The 12,809-nt window shown below is 49.5% G+C and overlaps 1 protein-coding gene across 7 annotated transcripts in view; it reads right to left on the reverse strand.

The window, feature by feature from the left end:
- Positions 1-12,809, reverse strand: part of Drosha (drosha ribonuclease III) — a 125,490-nt gene that overhangs the window by 88,741 nt on the left and 23,940 nt on the right. For all 7 annotated transcript variants that reach the window (XM_063258028.1, XM_063258026.1, XM_063258024.1 and 4 more), the window contains one exon: positions 11,598-11,678. In XM_063258028.1, the coding sequence (XP_063114098.1) occupies positions 11,598-11,678 (81 nt within the window). The remainder of the gene's footprint in view (positions 1-11,597; positions 11,679-12,809) is intronic.

The following is a 12,809-nucleotide window of genomic DNA, read 5'->3' on the forward strand; positions in this document are numbered from 1 at the left end:
AGGAATGTTCCCCTAGAAAACCAACTGTCTTTTCCAAGGAACCTATACCTCTAATTGAGGGCCCGGGAAGTCTTCAGCATAATTCTGCTTGATTTTTCTTAGTGGTGATCTCGATAGAGGCACAAAGTACATGCAGAAGGCAGCAACAGGTCAAAAAGCAGAATAAAAACTGCCAGACACGATGTGCAGGACCCTACAAGGCTATGCCCAACTTCTTGATCAGAGCCTGTCCCAGGTCACTTTCTTCTGATTCTCCCACTCACAGGGTGGCACAGCTCGCCTGCTTGTGAGAATCTCATCCTCACTCCCACTGTCATGTTCAGGACCTAGCTAACTGGCTTCCCCAGCAGCAACTTTTCCCCTTCAGTTTGGCTTGTGTCAAAGATGAATTTTAGGCAGTGTCCAGTGCTTATGCAGTTTATTCTGACAGTGCTTTCACAAAAAGGGCAGCAGGAGCACACACATAGCCGGGGGACAGGTCACCCACAGAGCAGGAGGGGCTCCTTATGGAGACCATTCTCAGAGCTTAGGAGACGTGTACTCCTTTCTTGTACCTACTACATTCAACCTTAGGTAGCTACCAGATGTTTCTTTCCTAAGGGAGTTTAAGCTATTCTTTTAAATAATTGCTCTAAGGTTTAATGAAAGACATCTGTGCTGAGGGTATCATGTCACCTCAAAATCCCTAAACTGGGCCTGGAAATCCCCACGCCAGGTTGTACTGTGGTGCTGACACATAGTACTGACTCTGTGAGAAACTCGAGTGAGCCTTATGGCTATCATTAATCTTATATGGTTAATCTTATGATACATCTCTTGTAACCCACCAGGGAGGGGTTCACACAACATGACTGAAGGTCACTTCTAGACCTAAACTCCTATGAACATCTTCCTTTCACGTGCTAACCAGCACAAGAAGTAATGTCTGCCTAAACTTACAAATATATTTTTAAAATGTGGGAAAATGAATCTCTAAAACCATGGCAGTGGTTTTTATAACAGGAAATAAAAAGTGACAGGAGTAAACATGTGGGGTAAACATTAGAAGGGAGTCAGACATGAAGAAAGTATGACCAGTGCTAGAATAAAACTGCAAACAACTTTAAGATGAGAAAAGGCAACAGAAAAGCACGAGTGGAACCACTGGGTATGCTGTACGGACACAGAGACACGGACCCCCTCCAGCAAGGACTCACTGCCCAGCTGCACAGAGAAGGATGCAGGGCAGCCCCAGCCGTCATGCAGAGCCCCGTGCCCTCACATCAGGTGCGGCCCACGTCAGGCACTGAGCCCGGCAAGTGTGAGGCTCAGGCCTCATCATTTAAACCCCACTCTACAGGCAGCATCATTCTACACATCTCCCCAGGTAGGCCGTGGCTCAGCTGGGCCTTACAGTTCAGCTAATCTCGCTAACCAATCCCATTTACACCTGCTTCCTTCTATAGGGTTTTTTGCTAACAGACATCCTGCATCTTCTACAGGCTTCAAGAGGACCCCGTATGTAACTGTTGGTAGCAGGAGTGATCCAAGAAAGCAGGAACTAGCGTGGCATTTTGGAGCTGAGTCACTTACTATCCAACTAGCAACAAAGATCCCCCAACCAACTGGTGGTAGGCAGAACACAGACAACCCTGCCACCGGACAGCAGGCTGATTAAAACTTTCAGAGGCTGTGAAGTGGGAAGGTGTAACAGTAGACATCCCAGGTTTTTAAGGCTACACAGGAAAAAGCAGCTGTAAGGAAAAGGGAATAAAAATCCTTTAGGAATGAATGGCAATTGTTTAGTATCACAGAAGCTCTACTCTGGTCTTCAATTCTTGGTCTTCCCAGAAATCACCTGGAAGCCGACTAAATTCCAGACTGCCTGTTCCTTACTCCCAGTTTCTGACTGAATCACTGGAGTAGTCTGAGAGTCTGTATTTCTAACATGTTCTAGATTAAACTGATACTACAAATTGGAATACTTGGGAGAATCAGTGCCCTCCAGAAATTTAACAGCAGAGAAGGAGAAAAGGCAACTGCAAGCCAGCTGTGAAAGCCAATGAGCTTCTTGGAGAAGAACCAACTGCAGTGAGAGATTAGAGAAAGCCAGGACCAAGCCGAAGGTTGACCTGTGAAAGCAGCCAATCCAAAAACAACTGACGGACAAGACAGGTCTGGTGAGCCAACTCTGGAAACCTGGGCTAGGACATTTACGTTTTAACTTGTCAGACTCCAGCAAACCTTCTGACTCTGCAGAGATGGCACATCCCGCATTAGTAACAGTGATCACTTACCTGCGCTGGAACATAACAGAAGGTCTTGAGCAAACAGCACCACTACACACAGACACACACACACACACACACACACACACACACACACACTAAATACCCAACCAATCTGCCTCCAGGCCAAAATATCTGTCAACATAACCCAAGGGAGAGGTGTGAGGAGAAAAAGTTTATAATCCAAAGAAGCTTTGAGAAATAACCAGTATGAGCAGCAGCCAGCAGAGTCTGCAAAGGGGCAGATGCTGACACTCCTTCATCCAGAAGCCAAAACACAAACTGCTTAGGGAGGAGTCTACCAACTTAGGAACGCGCAAGAGTCAAGAAACCAGGAGATACTAGGAACCCCCTCCTAGGATGGTTCCCAAAAATATGAAAAAACAAAGGACCACCTGAGTGATGCTGCAACTCCAGAACTGCCCAGGGCAGATAATGAAGGATGAAATCAAAGAAAGAGGCATGCTGGAGTGCATATGGTACCCACAGCAGGAAAATGTCAGGTGTTCCCCAGAGGAAACCAAAAGAAATGTGTCAGTAAGAGGAGAACCCGCATTTCTAGGATCCATGGAGGCCAGGCTGGCCATAGGACAAGTGGCCAGAGGGCAAAGCTTGTCAAAAGCAGTGAAAACAGCACAATGTTGAAAGAAAACAGGCCAGGTAAGGGGGTTAAATTGCTAGAAACTATGTCATTTAATTAGTACTATGATAGGTCAAACTGACAGCCAAGGTGGTCTGAACCACAAAGAGTCATGGAAACAGTTAACAGAACATGGGGTGCTTGGACACAAAATAAATGAGCAAACATGTATTACTTAGTTTGTACTCAAAGAAATCAAGAATGGATAATCAAGAGGCCAAGAACAGGTCATTCCAATAAACATACTGATCAAGCTTTTTTGGACTGAAATCCACTGGCTGAAGAGGTGAACCAGGAGGAAGGATCCTGTAACACTGTATCAAGAAAACACGATGATGACAATCTTGTCCTCCTTCAAGGGGGTGTATGGCTGTTTCCCCAGGGACAACTTGTGATTTGTAAAGGAAGTAATGGTGAAGTGTGGAGAACAGCATAGTACGTGACAAGCCCTGCTCTTCCAAGAGGCTACACTTTTCACCAACTGCTTATTGGCTCACTGTATTTAGAAGCAGTAGTGAAGACCTCTATGTTTGCCCAGTTGGAAGATGCTTTGCATTTGAAGGGGAAACCCTGGGGTAGGGGTGTTGTACCTTTCTGCACTCAGCACTACAGCTGGCTATTTCACCTTCAGACAGCTAAAGAAATGATGGATACAGTATGTGAACCATTATTAACACATGGAGACTGGATGCAACATCCTAGCAGCTCAGTCAGAGTGCAGAACACAAAGTCAAGGCAATAAATGACACTGATGAAGATCTGGTTTATAGTGAGTCTAACAAATCTGTACATCTACCCAGTGGTCTTCCCCTGGTCCTTGAATGTTTTGTAGGCATTGACATAACTTGGCAAGCAGATGGCGCCACTCCCCTTTGGGTCCTAGACTTGTGAAGTAAGAGCTATCATAATGTGAAGACCAAGCAGAATCCAGGGGAATCACCACCAGCCCCAACCCCAAAATTGAAAACATTACTGCATTATAAGGATAGTGGCAGTGTCATCTCTAAGGCGCTGAAGGACACGGGGATGATGATACCAATCACATCTGTGTGATTCACCAGGCTGGCCTCTGAAAGAACCTGAAAGATAGCAGACCATGGCAGATCAACCAACAGAAACTCTGATTACAGCTGCCAGGCTAGACATTGTGCCTAGTGACAGCAGAGTAATAGGACCTCAAATATGAAGTACTTGGCAACTGATCTGACAAAATGTCAGCAATCAGCAATGGGAAAGACTTTATAGATAACATTTACAGTTTTGCCCCAGGACAGTATGAACTCTCCCATCCCTGTCATAACATGCAAAGAGGTCCTGACAGGACATCCTGCAGGACATCACACTGCTCTATGACTCCATGACGTGACAGTCAGAGGCCTGGCTAAACTACATGCACTACAGAGGATGAGAGAGAAAGCCTATGAAGTCGCGGAGGCCTAACCCAGCCATGTAACATTTAGAAGTCCAGAGGTTTGGGAATGCAAGACATTCTGTCCAAAGTAAAAAAAGAAAAGAAAATGATTCTACCTTCCACTTCCCAGAATCAAGAAGGAAGCCAGGAAGCACAGCGTCTGATGGATCGGTTTCCTCAGGTTCAGGAGGCTCAGAACCTGCATCCAAGAAGTCTACTCAGGCCCATTTATGGGTGGCACAAAAGTTCCCAGAATCAAGTGAAAAAGGCTTTGGTGGCTATCAGCTGGAGGACAAGTGGTCCTGCTGCTGTGACCAAACAACTCAGCAGACCATACGGTGTCAGCAAAAGTTGCTAAGAGCAGTTTGTGGCAGACCACGCTGGCACAATGACACAATAGCAAACCCATGCCATCCGCAGAGATTTATGTGCTTTTGGAAAAAAATCTTGGTGTATAACTGGTCCAGGAAAGGCCAGGTCCAAGGACAACAAGACAGGTGGCCACCTGCTCACCATAAGCAAGACTGAATCAACCCCACCAGGCAAGTAAGCTAAGTGGCACAGGCAAAAATCCACCACCGTAAGATAGAGATGGCAATGGCCCAGACCCGTGGCTGTATTATGGGTGCAGGTGACTACAAGTGGAGGGAGAAAGAAGCCCAGGCTTGGTTTGTAAACCAGTTAACTGGTAAGCAGGTGCAAACTACCAATGTACTTCTCCACAGCCTCACCCGGGACAGCTTTATAAGTCAGAGAAGCTGGCCACAGTGATGCATGCCTGTAATACAGCACTTGTGAGGCTGAGGCAGAGTGATCACAAGTTTGAGACTCATCTGGGCGATTTAGCAAGACACCATCTCAAAATTTTAAAAAAATAAGTAAAAAGGCATAAGGATAGCTCAGCAAAGGCACTAGGTTTTTTTTGTTTTTTTGTTTTTTTTGGTCTTTTTCGTTTTTATCGGTACCAGGGATCGAACTCACAATTGCCTGCTTGCAAGGCAGGCGCTTATGCCACTGAGCTAAAACCCCAGCCCCAAGGCACTAGGTTTGATCCCCAATACTGCAGACAGAGACAGAGGCAGACAAAGAGACAGAGACAGACACAGACACAGACAGAAGAGAAGGGGAAAGGAAAGGAAAGGAAAGGAAAAGGAAGAGGAAAGGAAAAGGAAAAAGAAAAGAAAAAGGAAGGGAAGGGAAGGGAAGGGACGAGATGAGAAGAGAAGAGGATTCCCAATGGACAGTTTCGGGCAGTATATGTGGCCATGCACTTTGTGTGGAAAGAGAAGTTGTCTGAGGTGTTTGAAGTTAGAATACAGATGGGCTCATATGCGAAGGCTGTGACCATGCCAGTTGGTCAGAGGCCCAGAAGGAAAACAACTAGATCAGAGATGAGAAGATCGTGTAGAAGAGACCTGTGTTATGATTTAAAAACTAGTGATCAACTTAACGCCAACTAAATTAGATGAGCATGGTACTGACCATAGATGGTCCACCTGAGGAAGGTTGCCAGCATAGAGACGTGGAACAGGAGAAGAGAGATCCCCAATACTGCAGGTTTCTCTAAGTGGGTTTCTCTAAGTGTTGCTGTCTGAGCCATTAGTTCTCCTGGAGGAGCTAGTCATGACTAGCACCCCCAGTGTGAGTTCAACCACTTTCATCAGAGGAGCTCAGGACCTTGTTGGTGAGAATGGCTGTAGTTCATTGGGGGGGGGGGGGGAATGCCCCTCTGGTCCTTACATCAAGCATCGCTTCCTGGCTCTGGAGGGGAAGACGTGCTGTTTAATCTCCAGGAGTAACTCATCACACTGGCTTTCTGGCATGTACTTCACTGTTCTTATCGTTGGAGAAGCTGAGGACCTCCACGTCGCTAAGGATGGCTGTGGTGTTTCAGGACAGCCCTGGTCTTTGTTTTGAGCAATAGTTCTCAGCTCCAGTGTAGAACCTTCAACCTGCCAGCACGACTCTTTCACCCTGCTGGCATACTTTCTAGCTTCCACCGCTAATTTTTGGGTTTCCCGGCACAGATCCAGAAAACAGACTGGCATGAGTCCTTCTTGTGGGCTCTAGACCTCCTGTTGGACTCATGGGAGGAATTGTCATGGGTTCTAGGTTTTTATCTGAACTCATGCCGGACATTGCTGTGGGATCCAGGCCCTTGGCTGAATATTCCAGGTCTTTAGTGTTGTGGATAGATTTCCTGAACTTTCTTGTGTTAAACTCTGAGTGACCATCATAAATAATATTATAAATTCTGTGTCCTGATTCTAATTGTTCTCTGCACAACCCGATTACAACAACCTGTGAGTGGATAAGTGGGAGGAGCAGTGAAGACTTCCACACCATGCACAGCTGCCATCAGACAGCAGCCACCGGGGAAGGAGCACTAGAGCACCAAGTAGAGGAAACAGCTGGGGCAGTGGTGCTGCCAGCCTCAGTCCTCAGTCAGCACAGAGGAGGAGCACATGAATGAAGTGCTGCTGTCACAGAGATGGAGGCTGCATCTGCGCCCAGCAGCACAGACTTCCCATCACTAAGGCTAAGCTAACTAAGCCACCCCCACCGCCCAATATCCAAGTGGGCAGGTACAATGACCCATGCTGAGCCCCCACTCCTTGCCTGTTGGTAACAAGTTGAGCACACAAGCCACTTCCATCTGAACAAGAATAACATGCACTCTAAGCACAGGTTTGTTTTTCCTGCCCACAAGTGACCACCAGGCATCACCACCCATCCCTCTCCTGTCACAGAAGGCCTGATGGTCAGCTGTGGGAAAAGCAGTCAGGCTGCAGCCTGCACTCCTGGTCACTCAGGGCTCCTTGAAGGTCAGGCTCAGCTGCACAGCCCCTCTCCCAAGACTGTGCCCTTCCTGGGGTGCACTCCTGGTCACTCAGGGCTCCTTGAAGGTCAGGCTCAGCTGCACAGCCCCTCTCCCAAGACTGTGCCCTTCCTGGGGAAGCTGCCTGGGGGACAGATGCAGCTGGGGGCACAAAGACCATTCAAGCCAAAGCCAGGTATGGTGGCCCATTCCTGTAATCCGATCACTTAGGAGGCTGAAGCAGGAGGATCCTTGTAAGTTTGAGACCAGCCTGGGCTACAAAGTGAGCCCAAGGCCAGCCTGAACTGCACAGTGAGATCCTGTCTCAAAAAGACAAAAAAAAAAAAGAACACTCCAGCCAACACAGTAAATCCTGAGGCCAGGCTTGATCGGGTCCACAGCCCAGCCGACTTTTCTTCTTGGGCCTCTCTCACTCTCATCTTATCAAAGGTGCTAATTCCCAGTCGGCACTGCAGAACACTTGAAGTGCAGCACATGCATGGACCACACCACGCCTCATTATCCCGAGGTATATTTGCTGACTTTCAAAGGCAAGTGATATCAAAGTGGTAAGCATTTCAAATTATCTGGTATTATCTCATGATTCTTTATTCTGGCTACTGTTATGGTTTCAAAGAAGTTTTTAACGTAAGTTAAAGACTTAACATACACTATGTTTAAATATAGTACCTCGAACCATAAAGTGGTAATTCTAGGATTAATAAAAATTGCTTACAAAACTGAAAGATAACAGAAGGAAAACCAAAGGGAACTAATGGAAGAGGGAAGTTATGGCTGACTCTGTGATGTAAAAGGCAAGCACAGGGCTGGAGTAGCACAGGCCTTGGGTTACTCCAGGATGGTGGAAACAACAGCCAACCAAGACAGTGCTTCCCGCAAGCGCTGGAGTGAAGAAGGAGCAGCAGTAGAGAGCAAAGCGGTGCGCACCGAGGGAAGAGAACACGAACCTCAGAGCACTTGGAGGGAAGAGGACACGAACCTCAGAGCGCTTCGAGGGAAGAGAACACGAGCCTCAGAGCGCTTCGAGGGAAGAGGACACGAGCCTCAGAGCGCCTCGAGGGAAGAGGACACGAACCTCAGAGCGCCTCGAGGGAAGAGGACAAGAACCTCAGAGCGCCTCGAGGGAAGAGGACAAGAACTTCAGAGCGCCTCGAGGGAAGAGGACAAGAACCTCAGAGCGCCTCGAGGGAAGAGGACACGAGCCTCAGAGCGCCTCGAGGGAAGAGGACACGAGCCTCAGAGCGCCTCGAGGGAAGAGGACACGAGCCTCAGAGCGCCTCGAGGGAAGAGGACACGAGCCTCAGAGCGCCTCGAGGGAAGAGGACACGAGCCTCAGAGCGCCTCGAGGGAAGAGGACACGAGCCTCAGAGCGCCTCGAGGGAAGAGGACAAGAACCTCAGAGCGCCTCGAGGGAAGAGGACAAGAACCTCAGAGCGCCTGGAGGGAAGAGGACACGAGCCTCAGAGCGCCTCGAGGGAAGAGGACACGAGCCTCAGAGCGCCTAGAGGGAAGAGGACACGAGCCTCAGAGCGCCTCGAGGGAAGAGGACATGAACCTCAGAGCGCCTCGAGGGAAGAGGACAAGAACCTCAGAGCGCCTCGAGGGAAGAGGACAAGAACCTCAGAGCGCCTCGAGGGAAGAGGACACGAGCCTCAGAGCGCCTCGAGGGAAGAGGACACGAGCCTCAGAGCGCCTCGAGGGAAGAGGACACGAGCCTCAGAGCCCCTCGAGGGAAGAGGACAAGAGCCTCAGAGCGCCTCGAGGGAAGAGGACAAGAACCTCAGAGCGCCTCGAGGGAAGAGGACACGAGCCTCAGAGCGCCTCGAGGGAAGAGAACAAGAGCCTCAGAGCGCCTCGAGGGAAGAGGACACGAACCTCAGAGCGCCTCGAGGGAAGAGGACACGAGACTCAGAGCGCCTCGAGGGAAGAGAACAAGAGCCTCAGAGCGCCTCGAGGGAAGAGAACACGAACCTCAGAGCGCCTCGAGGGAAGAGGACACGAGCCTCAGAGCGCCTCGAGGAAAGAGAACACGAACCTCAGAGCGCCTCGAGGGAAGAGGACAAGAACCTCAGAGCGCCTCGAGGGAAGAGGACACGAACCTCAGAGCGCCTCGAGGGAAGAGGACACGAACCTCAGAGCGCCTCGAGGGAAGAGGACACGAGACTCAGAGCGCCTCGAGGGAAGAGGACACGAGCCTCAGAGCGCCTAGAGGAAAGAGAACACGAACCTCAGAGCGCCTCGAGGGAAGAGGACAAGAACCTCAGAGCGCCTCGAGGGAAGAGGACAAGAACCTCAGAGCGCCTCGAGGGAAGAGGACACGAACCTCAGAGCGCCTCGAGGGAAGAGGACAAGAACCTCAGAGCGCCTCGAGGGAAGAGGACACGAGCCTCAGAGCGCCTCGAGGGAAGAGGACACGAGCCTCAGAGCGCCTCGAGGGAAGAGGACACGAGCCTCAGAGCGCCTCGAGGGAAGAGGACACGAGCCTCAGAGCGCCTCGAGGGAAGAGGACAAGAACCTCAGAGCGCCTCGAGGGAAGAGGACACGAGCCTCAGAGCGCCTCGAGGGAAGAGAACACGAACCTCAGAGCGCCTCGAGGGAAGAGGACAAGAACCTCAGAGCGCCTCGAGGGAAGAGGACACGAACCTCAGAGCGCCTCGAGGGAAGAGGACACGAACCTCAGAGCGCCTCGAGGGAAGAGGACACGAACCTCAGAGCGCCTCGAGGGAAGAGGACACGAACCTCAGAGCGCCTCGAGGGAAGAGGACACGAGCCTCAGAGCGCCTCGAGGGAAGAGGACACGAGCCTCAGAGCGCCTCGAGGGAAGAGGACACGAGCCTCAGAGCGCCTCGAGGGAAGAGGACACGAGCCTCAGAGAGCTTCGAGGGAAGAGGACACGAGCCTCAGAGCGCTTAGAGGGAAGAAGACACGAGCCTCAGAGCGCCTCGAGGGAAGAGAACAAGAGCCTCAGAGCGCCTCGAGGGAAGAGGACACGAGACTCACAGCGCCTCGAGGGAAGAGAACAAGAGCCTCAGAGCGCCTCGAGGGAAGAGAACACGAACCTCAGAGCGCCTCGAGGGAAGAGGACACGAGCCTCAGAGCGCCTCGAGGAAAGAGAACACGAACCTCAGAGCGCCTCGAGGGAAGAGGACAAGAACCTCAGAGCGCCTCGAGGGAAGAGGACACGAACCTCAGAGCGCCTCGAGGGAAGAGGACACGAACCTCAGAGCGCCTCGAGGGAAGAGGACACGAGACTCAGAGCGCCTCGAGGGAAGAGGACACGAGCCTCAGAGCGCCTCGAGGAAAGAGAACACGAACCTCAGAGCGCCTCGAGGGAAGAGGACAAGAACCTCAGAGCGCCTCGAGGGAAGAGGACACGAACCTCAGAGCGCCTCGAGGGAAGAGGACACGAACCTCAGAGCGCCTCGAGGGAAGAGGACAAGAACCTCAGAGCGCCTCGAGGGAAGAGAACAAGAGCCTCAGAGCGCCTCGAGGGAAGAGAACAAGAGCCTCAGAGCGCCTCAAGGGAAGAGGACACGAGCCTCAGAGCGCCTCGAGGGAAGAGGACACGAACCTCAGAGCGCCTCGAGGGAAGAGAACAAGAGCCTCAGAGCGCCTCGAGGGAAGAGGACACGAGCCTCAGAGCGCCTCGAGGAAAGAGAACACGAACCTCAGAGCGCCTCGAGGGAAGAGGACAAGAACCTCAGAGCGCCTCGAGGGAAGAGGACACGAACCTCAGAGCGCCTCGAGGGAAGAGGACACGAACCTCAGAGCGCCTCGAGGGAAGAGGACACGAACCTCAGAGCGCCTCGAGGGAAGAGGACACGAACCTCAGAGCGCCTCCAGGGAAGAGAACACGAGCCTCAGAGCGCCTCGAGGGAAGAGAACACGAACCTCAGAGCGCTTCGAGGGAAGTGAACGAGAACCTCAGAGCGCTTCGAGGGAAGAGAACACGAACCTCAGAGCACCTCGAGGGAAGAGGACACGAACCTCAGAGCGCTTCGAGGGAAGAGAACAAGAACCTCAGAGCGCTTCCAGGGAAGAGGACAAGAACCTCAGAGCACCTCGAGTGAAGAGGACACGAACCTCAGAGCACTTCGATTAGAGCGTTTCTCAAAGGCAACTGATAACCATTCATGATAAAAACATGAAAAAATACCACAATGTACACTTTTAGAATACTCAAACAATAAAACACACATCAAATTAGCACTGCCTGATTTAAAGAGTCTTTCAAACCTTCTTAAAGTTTGCTTAATAACTTTCTCATCCTACCACCAAGACCAAATACTGTTGTTCCGTAACACCGGTGACCGAGACTATTATGAATATGAAAAGGCTATTTGGCTGGCATTATTTCATTAAGTGAAGAAAGAACAACAACAGCTTCCATCTACTGCCGGTTATTCAGTGCTTACAGACATCATCACCCAAAGCTGTTACCTCCTCTCCGGGATAAATGCTGTGCCGAATTCCTGTGCGTCTTGCTTTTGCGCTGCATTTGCAGAGTGGTCCATCATTCATCTGTTGGAAACAGAATGCAATTTGTTTTTATTGGGGGCAAATCCACACCACGCACGATGAGGCCTCGGAAACCGTGGGCTTTAATGTGGTGAGTACGGCTCTGAAGAGGCTGTCACAGTTGAAAGACTAAACAGATGTTCCAAAACCAATAAAGCTGCAAACTGGCTATCCTGTCTGATAAAGGGAAATTGTGTGAAAATGCTGGATTCCCAAGTTATTGATGCAGCCAGGCAGGAAAGATCAATGTCAACACACAGTTTGACCCCATCTTCTACCTTTTTTCGGGACATTTTTTTCCTTTTACTTATTTCTAGAAAAATGACTCCACAAAAAAAAACATACTTTATGTTCTGGAGGAACACACACAGAGTGCTTTCAAGGTGACCTCCAGAATAAATGTTTTAAAAAGAAAAAACTTCAGGTAATTCTCAAGCACAGAGAAGAAAATGCCTACCAGAACCACAAAAACATTCCACATTAGTCAGGTTAGAATGAGTCTTCCTTCACCTAAATTCATTTTACTAGCTCAAATTCTGCCCACATGACTCAAAAAGTGAGCAATCCTAGATGTTTCTTACATAGAAGGTGACTGCTAATCAGAGGGGGATAAATAGCAGAGGTTCCACGTACTCAAGAAAATTTGTTCTAGATAGGAAAACAAACCACATGCTTACTATCACTAATTTAAAAGAAAAGGAAAATCCACTTAATTGGTTGTGTCACTGAATCTGCCATGGGAAGGCTTCACAGAAATCAAAAGTGAAGGGCTGGAGAGGACAGGAAAAGAAGACACCTATGACACAAGATGCCAGCATGCATGTGAAGTACAGGGACGGCAGGAAACCCACATTAGGTTCCAGCAACAGCAGACCACAATAAATGGGATGCATCATTATGTGAGTGAAGGACCAAAAAAGAACAAAAATCAAAATCCAAAGGGCCTTAAACGCCAATTTGATGAGTTTACCCAGAATAAATGTGCCAAACATAAACAGGTATTTTTATGTCCATTCCTAAATAATACAGCACAACAACTATTTACACTGTACTTTGTAACTCACTGTGCCGAATTGAAATATAAGTGAAAATAGCTCAATCAGGCAGAGAAGAAATATTAAAGTGAAGAATTTT

This window comes from Cavia porcellus, unplaced genomic scaffold, assembly GCF_034190915.1.
Source record: "Cavia porcellus strain 051 isolate PalLab524CR breed Dunkin Hartley unplaced genomic scaffold, mCavPor4.1 scaffold_11, whole genome shotgun sequence".
Classification (NCBI taxonomy): Eukaryota; Metazoa; Chordata; class Mammalia; order Rodentia; family Caviidae; genus Cavia; species Cavia porcellus.